General features: G+C 40.6%; 1 protein-coding gene across 1 annotated transcript in view; it reads left to right on the forward strand.

Moving 5' to 3' along the window:
- The window catches only part of cpne5b (copine 5b), a 129145-nt gene that overhangs the window by 15380 nt on the left and 101507 nt on the right, over positions 1-12258 (forward strand). Inside the window, exons 2-3 of the mRNA XM_088921952.1 lie at positions 9171-9211; positions 10867-10913. Coding sequence (XP_088778078.1) covers positions 9171-9211; positions 10867-10913 — 88 coding nt within the window. The remainder of the gene's footprint in view (positions 1-9170; positions 9212-10866; positions 10914-12258) is intronic.

Raw genomic sequence — 12258 nt, forward strand, 5'->3', positions numbered from 1 at the left:
CGGGGTTTGGAGGAGATCCCTTTTTCTTCTCACCTCTCTGGCTTTGCTGTGAGCTGGTGATGAACAAGATTTTCACAAACATGAGATGAGCTCCCCACCCCGATGACCAGGGTCTCAGTGGAGAAGGGATGTCTTGGTGAGCATCGGCTCAGGGAGGAAAACCTGAGGCGCATGTGGAAATGCCCCTTGGGCTACCCATGAAAACCGATGCTTGAGGAAAATCTGTGGGATGCAGGTTTGTGAACTTCTGGAGATTCATCTTTGCATTTACTATGGCAGCTGTTCAGGTTGGTCCCATTCCACAGTAGCTTCTGGCTGTTGCCTGGTGTTGAATGTAATTTGCAGTTTATTTTTTCCTTCTTGGATATTTGCACCTCAAACTGCAAATGATGTCCAATAAGCTGTGAATTTCAGGGGAGATTTTCATTTGAGTGCACTAATATTAGCTTGCTAATTTGCTTATATCGCCATTTCTCTATGTGAATGCACAGTTTATTCTGGTGGTGTTTTATGCAGTATCCCTACCCAATCAAGACATTTGAAAACCATTGATTAGTAGAATAATTAAGAAGTCAGTGGGAAGTGCATCTATCACAGGAATTCATTTTGAGAATTACAGATAAGGCAGCATCTGATCTCTGTACAGATATCACAGGCTTCTTGTATTTGCGCCAAGAGATAAAAAACGAGAAGTCTTATCTGCTTAAAGACCACCTCATTGTGTAATTTCATTGATCTTACTGATCTCTCAGCCTTTTGTAAGACTAAAATAAAGCTGAGTGAAGCATTTTGTAAAGACTTGTACCAAGCAAGTCTTCCTGTCTATTTCCATAGTGATTGATATATTTGTCTTTATGCTGTATCTGTGTAATAGGGATAGAAAGTCAGGTAAACATTCATAAAGGATGATTCATGAAATTGGAATGAACCAGATTCTGAAATAGAACACAACTGTGGTTGAGTTTTGTATAATATAATACATAAATATTTACATGTAAAACATATATGTACACATACTGTATATGTAATTAATATTGTAAATATAAGGATTATAAAAACAAAGCAACACATTCTTAGACTTGTTCTTAATTTCTGCTAGAGAACAAATTGTTCATTTTGTGATCCTGTGACCAACAGAACTTCAACATGTTCAGTAAGCAGTCTTACTGTTCTGCATGGAGCGCTCAGACAGGCTAATGAAGCGGATTAATATGAAAATCTGAGAAGGTGTTGTAGTGACAGCAATGTAGTTTCAACATCATCTGTCATTTTTTTAAAGTGAAAATCAGGTGACAGGACACCTTAGCTCCTGGTGCCATGGCTCATATAAAGTGTTTAAAACAGCATCCTGACTCTAGAAACACTTCTGTCATCACTTTTGACTTGAATCTCTGCCATATACAGCAAGTGAACAGAGTGCACAACAGGAAAGTCAGGTGAATAGCAGTATGCTCTTAATACTGTGGAGACTAAACTCTTGTTAAGGGTTCCCACTCTACTGACACTGCATCTACGTTCAGTGAATTTTAAGTCTGTGAACTGTAAAAGATTTTAAATCTTTAAAAGTCTTATGATCAGTCTTTTATGATCAATACATCAGTTGGAATAAAAAAAAACCCAGATAAAACAGCACCAGGAATGAAAACCGTGATTTAAGCTGCTGTTGTAGCAAATGAGTGAAACCATGGCAGCAGTGAAGATGGGTGCATTATGGAGGGAATTAAGACCACTTGATATTAATATCCTGTCTTACAGATTTGTTGTGAGGGTGAGTGCTTTGTGTCATGTGGGACTGTAATTGGATAGATTTGGATTGAACTTTGTCAGGACGCACCGACAGGTATAGAACTCAGACGTGTTGTGGAGACTCCGACACTCTCCCTGCTCTCATTTACAAAAGACTGTCTTTGCATAAATAATTAATTGCTACACTGTTTGAAGTTACAGCTGCGAGGCCGCTTTTTACACTGCCTTCATTCTGCTCTTACTCTCTTGCCTTGAATGTGCTGTTTATCACCATAGTCCCGGAGGCAAAAACACCAGAGTTACTGTACAGTTAAGCTGGTTCTAACAATTGTAAGGTGTCAGTGAAAACAGAGACATTTAGAAAAAGATCTGTGTTTTGGTATCATTGGGAACATGTACCTACTTAGAAAGAAAGGGAGAAATAAAGAAGGTCGGGGATGGTGAAGGATCCTAGTAGGTTGCATCATTTCAAAGCACAGATAGTGAAGAACAGTCTGTATGATTGTATGGAGAATATATAACTTTGTACAGAATATCAGAGGCAATCCAGAACAGTGTGTAGGATGGCAAAGATCCAGAATGTCTAGAGCTAGAAACGAGCTAGAATGATATATGGAGCAAGAGAGATGACACAGAGCATGACTTAGTGGACGAGGCACAACCTAGAAAAGGGAACGGCAGAGGAGATGGCATCTAGAACGTTCTATGGAACGCCAGAGACAATCTAAAACTGCGTGTGAGATAGGACAGGCTCGAGAGCGCTTCATGAAATGGGAGACTGTGTATAAGATATGATGATATGAAAGGTGCAATCTACAGTGTTTCAGGAACAATCAGATTCTGTAAAGGATATACTGCACAGTATTGCTTCTTTTAATAGAATTACAAGGTCAGTTGAGTATCTAATACTTTGAGGGTGTTGAAAACACCTTTATCATATCTATATTTATTTTTCCCTTTCTTACCACAAGCTTCCAGGATGGCTTATTATAGCAAACCATTTGCATGGGAAGCCTGATGCATTTTGTTCCAAATGCGGGGATAAAAAAACAACATTTAAAACAAATGGTTTAATGGAAACTGCTGATTATGATGCAAACACCTCCTCCTGTGTTTAAGAGCTTTTCAAAGTGCTGACTAAATGCAATCCCTTGTAATTCGAAATAACAGCCCAGGGAAAGAAGCGCTTATTACCTGGGCAGCTGTCCTTTGTGCAGCTGTGGTGAGGGCGGTGATTACAGGCGTCACAGGACCCCCGAGGGACAGTGTGTTCCCCAAGAGGGAGACAGACAGAGGAAGTGGAACTAAAAGGACAAAAAGAGATGCTGTTCAACTTGGATCTCATGTTTTGTTCTATTTTTTTTAGAAAAATTGCAGAATAACTGTAAGGTGGCCACATTGTGATGACTGCTCCCTTAGGCACAAGCTGGGTATACTGTGGCTTCAGACCCCAGCAAAGCACAGAGAAACGTGCAGGTGTGAGGGATTGTGGGAAACTGTGGTGAAGCTCAGTAATGTTATGAATGTTATTGCTGTGGTAAAACCAGGGGAAAATTAGTGTACATCACTAATGTGTTAAATGTTCATGCAAAAACAGCCCTTCTTCTGACTGAGTACTCTCATGAGAATTGGGTTTCCTATTCACCTTCAAGACAGAGGGGCTGCCACTAATGTGCACTAAGAGGAGGAGATTTGGCTAGGCTATTTATCAGGCATGGATAGATTTGTTGGTCATGTTCTGTAACCTGAACATGGGTCTTTACTCTGATTGCTTCAGTGCAATCTCCTGCACCTAACTGTATAAAAGGGTAATGCTACTGTATAACCAGCATCCAGTGCAGGGAAGAGTCATGCACTCTGTGCTCTTGGTGCTGCAGAAATCACTAGGCTTGAGCTCAGCCTTTACTGACGATTTTTGATACAAAAATGAAACTCAGGCAGCTGTACGGTACAAACTTTTCTCCCACAAAGCTGGTTTTCTACAAATGTCTGGGTCTCACTTGCTACTGTTGGAGGAATTTTCCAATGCTTCCTCTTAAAACAGTCAGGAGACCGTCTCAGAAGTTAAAAGAAGTTTTTATTTCATGCGAATGGGAGTGAAACACACAGAGATGTGTGGCGTATTTTTCTCAAGGTAATTTAACTAGAACAGTCCTTAAATATCTTTTTTGTTATCTATCATGCTTCCCTGTGCTTACAAGATTGGCAGTGTTCCAAAATCACGCACATCTTTCTACCTCCCTATTTGCTAAAGATCACTTCTTTTAATGCAATTGGTTACTTAAGTTCAGAGCACACATTCCTATATAACGGAAACTTCCTCACAAAAAGGATCTAAATTAAACCTTTAATGCATCATATTCAGATGTAGGTTGCATAGTTGTGAAATATATCCCAGATATTCTTGGGCAAAGTCCAATCTTACTTGCAACAGGTGGTATTCTATGTTTGTGAGAGAAATAAAAATAGCCAAATGTTAGCTTACAAGTGAGCTAAGGTATTTTGTGATTTGTTTTCAATGTAACAGGATACAACAAATATACAATCCATTTTCCCTGACGTTTCTGTTTTTGGCATTTGACTAAACCCCTAGCAGATGATGGTTATCGATTATACTATTCACTCAGATAAAACAATAGCCAGAAAACGTTTCAGCGTCCTCAGGACAGTGGATTATCGTTGAATCCCTGTTGTTTTTCCCTAACCTTTAGTGAAAGTCTCTCGGTGTGACGTGTTCGCTCTTCCACGAGGCCATTAATGCACAGCTGAACGGAGCTGGAGAGATCAAAGCTACCCAGTACAGGATTTGACATGCGGAGACTGGGGAGGAGATAGAGATCTAAAAAAAAACAATACTGTGTGGATTGATATGGTAAAATATTTATATTTTAACAGGAACATCATTAGATAGCCCTCCTCTTGTTTTTCTGAGGAGAGGGTGGTACTGTACATACCAAGCCAGGAGATGAAACAGAAAAAAGCAGATTCTATATAAATAGACTCTGAAATACATTACTTTGCCTGCATTAATTCACTGTTAATGCAAACTAAAATTATACAGTACCTGTGTAGTACATTTGTAGAAAATAGTTCTATTTGTCTGTCTGCAAGTCTCCCTTTTGATCGGTCTGTCTATGGTTGGATTGTACTTTGATTATATTTTGGACTGCATAGAATTCCTCCCATTTATTCCACCAGTATTTAAAGATGCTCACATGTAAAGTAGCTTGTAAACACAGTTGACACAGTAGATACACAAATCTCACGAAAGCTTATATTGTGGAACATCTTCTATTCCAGCTTCCGATTCCAATTCCTGCACATTACAGCACTGTAAAAATGTAAAGTAATATAATTCATTTATTGATGTATGTTGCAGGGTCATTTGTGATACCTTTAATTAACTAAAGTAGGCAATGTGGATTTTGAGGGATAATTAGGCAGAATTATGCTGGTTTGCTCTGCTCAGGAGAGACTAACTGCACCTCTTATTTCTATATTTATCTGAGCCAGAATCTCTCAATAACTGTAATTAATGTTTTGCTTAGTTTCCTTAACTGTTTCCTTCCTAGATGTCTCTAAAAAGTGAGATACTGCATTTCTCCCAGAGGGACAATTTCTGGTTGAAACGTGTTTAATGGGTTCTTATTGTACTTTACCCTTATGGTTACAAAATACAGGAGCTAATCAAGTTAAATGATTGCAATGGTCTTTAAATTGAAATAGTTGGCATGGTTTTTGCAGTTGACTTTTATAGAGTAACTTAATAGCTTCAAATGAAGAAAGAGATTTTTATTGTTACCTAGGTTCAGCAAGCCATTAATTTCTGATTAATTTCTGGATTTTTTAAACACCCACAACTTTGATATAGACTTTGCAAAGCATCTGCGCCGAATCAGATACTATGTACTGTATTTCTTGGAGAACACAGATTTTTTATTCTATCACACAGTGAACTCACTGTTTTTCCTAATATTTCAGAAATTGAGACGAAAGTATTGTTAGAGCTCTAAAATAATTATTATTAGTTCAAAGTCTGTAATATTGCATGGATCTCACTGGGAGACCAATATGGTGTAGTAATTGTATTATTTTTTATGAACTGCCGACTCCTGTACAAATTGCACTGGAGAAATACAGTATGTTTTAAATATGCACATTTGAAATACAAATCTTGGGGCTCATGAGTGCATCACCCCTTGGTAGGTCGACCTCCATGGTCCAAGAGTTGTGTATCCATTTTGCTAAATGAGAGCTGTTGGGATTCTCTCGGTGGTGGCATACAGTTGGCTGAGCGCCTCTGGAAGAAAGGCTAGGATTCGTTGTCCAGGACCCTCTCAACTGTCCACTCAGCAGTGACTCCTGCGACTCGTGTCAGAGGAGCAAGCCTGCCCTTCCTTGTTCTGGCCAGGCAGCACAGAAGTACAGTAGCTCTGAGTCGAGACATTAAGAAAGAGTTTACTGGTTCTAGCCTGGGTTGGTATAATACTGTGAAATAAGAAACTGGCATTACTCAGCACCTTGGACGTAGGTTAAAAAAAGAGCCGTTAGCTTGCTACACACTATGCAGTGCAATGAGAATCTTCCCTTTTCCTCTATTTTGTGCCTAAATGCTCCCTAAATCAGAAGTGACAACTGAAGAAATCTATTTGATTTCATGCTTTTAAATGTGACCCATTTCTGTGATTTCCAATCTTTTATGGTGACGCAGTAGTCTTGTGTGCTACAGTTTTCAGCACTTAGATGTGCCACAAGATATCCTGAGTGCACATTGAATGGGAAATGTCACTTCATTTTAATGTGATGTGCTACTATTTAGCATCTGTGTTTTTACTCTTCCTTCTTCTTTTATACAGTTTTTTTTTGGCTTTCATTTGTGGGAGTATCACTAGTTTGTCTCCGTGCTGCATGCTGGACTCTCCAGTGCCCTGGAGATTAAAAAGTGAGAGATACAGGATTTGGTGACTACCTTGTACTCTGACCCACCTTTCCTGTGCTCATAGCTGGCAAGTGTAAGACGCTGGGAATGACGCAAGATGCCCAGAGGCACACCTGTAGGTTACTGAAAATCCACGTTCCGCAAGAGAAAGATCATGGTGGAGGAGGGGAGGGGGCAGATTGTATCGGAGATGTCATGTCATCAGTCAGAGATTTGGAAAAGGTCAAGGCACTATCACATTCACAGCTCCCTAACTATCTCTTCCTGAGTATGGTAGTGAAAACACTGATTGAAGAGGTCCTGCAGGCAACGCAAGGAGAAACAGACTCTTGTAACAGCTGTGGGCTACTTCCGCGCCTCAGTCAGAGCGTTGTTCACACCACCCTGTAGTCAGCCATCTTGCTGGCCTGACCGGCTGTTTTGCCTGAATTTGCATCTTGACAGGAAAACAAGCAACTGTTAATTTTCAGAAGCGTCTGTGACATTAGACGGCAAGCGAAAGAGGCGGAGGTAGGAAGAAAATAATTACAGAGGTGCAAGGGAGCAGAAAAGCGGGTGCATCAAAGAGTCATAAGTAAATAGTTGTGCGTGCAACCAACAATCAGGCTAGTATTGTTTACTGAAATCACACCAACAATGCACAGTAATGGTACTCCTTATCAAAATTCACTTAACACAAAGAATTGCGACGAGTTCTTCATTGCTGATGCCTGTGACATTTTCCAAATTGAAACCTGATTACTCACAGTTAGGAGCCCCATTTCCACATCTCATTAAAGGCCAGCAGCCTGTCTTGCTCTGTCTGAGCCTCTCTCTCTCCCCCAGCCAGCACTGATATTGGAAATAGCGGGGCATTAGCGTGCCACTGCCTCGATTCCTAGGCATCATTACCCTCAGCCGGCCGAATGGTTTTCAAAGGCTGCAGGCATCAGAAAAGCTGAAAAGAAAGGGGAAGACCTTCGCTGAGCACGGTATTCGGACTGCGGGTGAGAGCAAATGGCTATTGCTGGAAAAGCAGGGAAGCTGTACAACTTGGCTTCTTGAAATTAAAAGTTGCCCAATCATCACCTGGCCAGTCTGCTCTCCCACCTACAGTACACATCCAAATGGAATTTCTCCAGTTTCATCAGCGCCCTGGGACTGGGCATTATGTATCATTGAGGGAACCTTTACAACTGAGAATCTAGAATGATTTGGCCGAACCCTCCCTGGGAACTCACAGTCACTCAGGGACTCCACAAAACCAACATCACCTTCTGCTAACCTGGGAGCAGATGTGCACAGGTTTGTGTCCAGGTATTGAGTGGGAAAAGTGGGAACCCTAGCACAAACAGAACTGCGTTTCTTCTAGCAGGTATCTTGGCTTCTCCTTATAATCCCTGCAGTTTCCACTTGGGCTGCTCTTGTCTGCTACCGACTCCGCTGACCTGTGTCACGCCTCAGCTTCTGAAAGATGCATCAGGTTGTGCAAAGAAGCTTGTGATAAATTGCCTGTTGATGGGAGCCCTAACAACGTTGACTCCTCCTAAAACAAAACAATTTTCTGTAGGCCCTCCGTGGTACGTACAGTAGATCAGACTTGTGCACAGCATGCAGGCTATCAGACGCTGCTGCGTTTGTGTGCTCTGCTGTCAGCTTGCTGCTGTGCTACGGCTCTGTCTTCTCCTCAGGGGTGCTCTGGTGACTTCCCCTTAACCTGGGGATTGTGATGTCAGATTATGTGTAGCCACAGCTTGATTCCACGGCGTTAATTTGACATTTATTCAGTACGCTCGCTTGTGAACAAGCACTGATTGTGGCCTTTGATCTTGGTGTGCAAGTGCCTTAATAGCGACCGCTCACATTTCTGTCTGGCTTGCCAGTGATAGTCGTGTGTTTTCTGGCAGTAAGGAGACTAATCTTAAGGCATGGCTTAGAGAAGCCACTACTCCTGCATTGTTTGTTTCGGCACTGTATTGATCCTACTGCGTGGGAACGAAAAAAGGGAATTAAATGCCTTGCAAGGGTGAGAAACATACAGTATAGGTTCTAGAGCTGCTTTTTGATTGCTTATAGTTATTTATCAAATAAGGTGTAGCTCCCTTTGGTGATTCACTTGCTCCTTTATGGTAATATAATGACTCTGAAATGGGTTATGATTAGGGAAGAGTGCACTGTAAACTCAAAAAGAGTTGAAAACCTTTCAGTCTCTTCGGATTCTTCATCATGGCTCACAGATGCCTGGAGAGAAGGACTCATTGTGGTTCTACATGTTAGACATGCTGATCGAGACATCTTGTTCCTATGCAAATTATTGCTATAACTCTTCAACACAACATTAACATTTTTAAGTCTCTTAAAAAACACACACAGCTCCAAGCGTTCGCTGCCCAGCTGGAACCCCCGTTCAGATCAAAGATCAGCTTGACAGCCTGAACAGATGCTGCAGCAGTTGATCTTTAGATCAGCACTCATTGTTCTTTTCTTTGTATGTTTTTTTTTCCAGGAATCTGTTAGATAAAGACACCTTCTCCAAATCCGACCCACGTGAGTAAAAAATAAAAACTTTTTTGCTTTCTCCTGCATAAAATGAAAAGGTCTGAAATCAAGCAGTGCAGCAAATGCTTTTCAGATAAGGTGATTTTCACCACGTGTGCCATTGTCAATGTTTAAAAATAATGTGGGGGACATGTACTGTAGGATTTGATGGCTGAAAGAATAAAGTATATTTAAATTAAATACATTAAAAATGTATTGTTATAAATGAAGCATGAAAAAGTATGCTTGTGGGGCTTTTTCATATCTTAATTGTTATTGTTTTTTGCTGCCTTGCCTGCTTGTGTTCCACTTCCTAGTTCCACTGTTCCTTTAGGAAAGTGAAAAGTTTTATGCTAAGAACATGTTACCTCAGATCACCGAAAATGCTGTGTCTGGCAGAACTTCTCTGCTAATGATGAAGTCTTGCAGGTTCGGTTTAGAAAACAGAGTGAAATCCGCAGAGGATTTCAGTCATCCAGCCCGGGTGCCTTCGACAGCGATTTTAAAAACACAAGCACAGCTCCGTTTGAGAACATGATGATGAGACACCAAAACAGGAATGGCTCTTTGGAGGCCTGAGGTTTTCAAGCTCTTTCAGCATTTCTTATTCCTGCTGCTGCACAAGAGTAGTAACCTTATGCGAGACTTTTACAGCAGCCCCACTCGCTTTGGCCTCAGGTTCAGCTTTTATTTTTGCAATCTCTTTAATGTCTGTTTTGAACATGGAGCTTGAGGTTTTCTCCCTTGAGGCTGTGTGGATCATAGCCAGATTCCTACTGTTGTATAAATTCGGTCCTACCAAGATACCAGGCTAGATAACGCTTGCCCTCAGATATGTGGCTTACCTCTTTCAAACAAAGTTAACCCCAGCATCTTGGCTAAATTTCACTCCAGGCTCACATGGCCTTCTTAAAGGCTTCCTTATTTTAATTGAGATGGGTGCTGCACTCCAGTGGTGGGTGAAGTCAGACTCCTGTTATATAAGTGAAGTGCTTTGTGATTTGTTTTGGATGAAAAGTGCTGTGTAAACACAAGGAATTAATACTGTCTGAGCCAGTGTAGCAGAGAGAGCTCCACCTACTGTGCACACCAGTGAGCCCAAGCTTGATCAAAAGCCTCACTGTCTTTTGGGTTTTTCTCACTATTCTTCTGTCTGAATTCAAACTTACTTAATTGGACCTTTAAATACATGTAATTAAATTACACTTTCAAATTACTTTAAAAAGTATCTAGAAATTTCCATATCTGTAAAACCTGGAACCGACCAAACAAAAAGGTTTACTCCAGTGCAAAATTATTTAAAATCTTCTATGAAGCCAAGGGTAGCCAAACACTAGACCCTCCAGTATATTGCAGTGTATAGCTTTCATACTACCAGCTGTTTATGCAGTCCATTATTTATTTTCTTGTGTTGATTTATTCAGAATTAAAAAAAACACAAAGCCTTTAACGTGTTAAGCACTGATGTTCTGGAGGTTTCAGAAAAGACCCAACAATATAAGGTTTCACTTATTCCTCATCCTTTTTGAATTCGCATTTTTTATTTAATGAAGGAATACTAAAGCAATATCATGTATACTGTAGCTTCATGTATACAGTATCTCTGACCCTAATCCTGCAGTGATCATCTCTGACTCTTTGGATTGTTTCTTTTCCTCCTCCAGTGTGTGTCCTGTACATTCAAGGAATTGAAACCAAACAATGGAGAGAGGTAAGTGAAAGACTCAAGAAAGTTTCTCAACACAAGAAGTAAGCTGTTCCTGTAAACTCTGCTTTGACTGAAGATTAATTCAGTAGGCTCTGTTGGCTAGAGAACACTTCCGCAGAGGGTATCGTAACAGAAGATCAGTTTTGTACTAGTGATTAATGCCATTCAAAAAAGCAAATAAAGAAATTATTTCACATACTATATAACAATATGAACTCTATTCCACTTGCATTGTGTTCCCCATTGGCAGTAATATTCATTAATCCCTATTGAATTATGTGCTGGACAACTGCAAGAATAGCTTGAACAGGCTCTGGCATGAGTTCTCCAGGATCATGAAAGACTTATAGCCCAGTCCCATTTCATCTTTCTAGCAGGATCATCTTTGTCTTCTGGGGGTGCGATGGGTTTAATGGTGTTTGGGGTTGAGCTGGATGTTCCAGAGGTTTTCCATTAAAATTGAGTTCAGCAATTCTTTAGGCCAAGGAACATGATGGGATGTTGTCTTATGCAACTCAGGTGACCACAAGTTGTCGGCCAGAAGGTGTATTTATATGCAGCTGTAAGGTTTCTAATATTTTGGCCAGTGCATGTCATTATGGAATCAGATGTGGAGTTACTATGAACAGTGGGGTTCTAAGAGCACTTGCTGCTTCCTGCATTGGGACAGTGTATGACTACTCTGACTTGGAGTAGTTGGAGGCTTTTCATCTATTTTACAAAAAGATTCCAGATTGCCAGTCTTGACAAGTTGATTCATGAGGATCTTCCAAGAAGCTGAGAATGACAGTTATTTGTTTTTTAAATTATTTTATCGGGTTCTTAATGTGGTGCAGCAAGGTGGTGTGGAGGTTAGTGATGCTGTCTTACAGCTCATGTGTCTAGGGTTTAGTCCTGGTCTGGGACATATTGTGCAGAGACAGCGCATTCTCTCCATGTTCATATAGTTTATTTCCAGGTTCTAACACACACTGCCTAGTATAACTGTCATCTGTACCCATTTGTGTGTGTGTGTGTGTGTGTGTGTGTGTGTGTGTGTGTGTGTGTGTGTGCCCTGTGATGGACTGTTGTCTTGTCCAGGGTCTAGTCCAGCCTTGTGCTCTGTACTTCTGGGATTGACTCTAAGCTTGCACAACCCTCACCAGGAATCAGCAGCTTTCTGATAATGACAAATGGCTTTAATATGTGTTAATTTGCAATCGATATGCATACCTTGAGATGAAAGGCACAGAACTGTGTTTTACTAATAACATTTGATTAAATTTTGATTTATTTAAAATCACATTAAAAAGTAAACAAGATCTGCTAAGGAGATTTGTTTCCTCTTTGGTCGTCTGTGTGTGGAAAA

This window comes from Atractosteus spatula, chromosome 7, assembly GCF_055471065.1.
Source record: "Atractosteus spatula isolate fAtrSpa1 chromosome 7, fAtrSpa1.hap1, whole genome shotgun sequence".
Lineage (NCBI taxonomy): Eukaryota > Metazoa > Chordata > Actinopteri > Semionotiformes > Lepisosteidae > Atractosteus > Atractosteus spatula.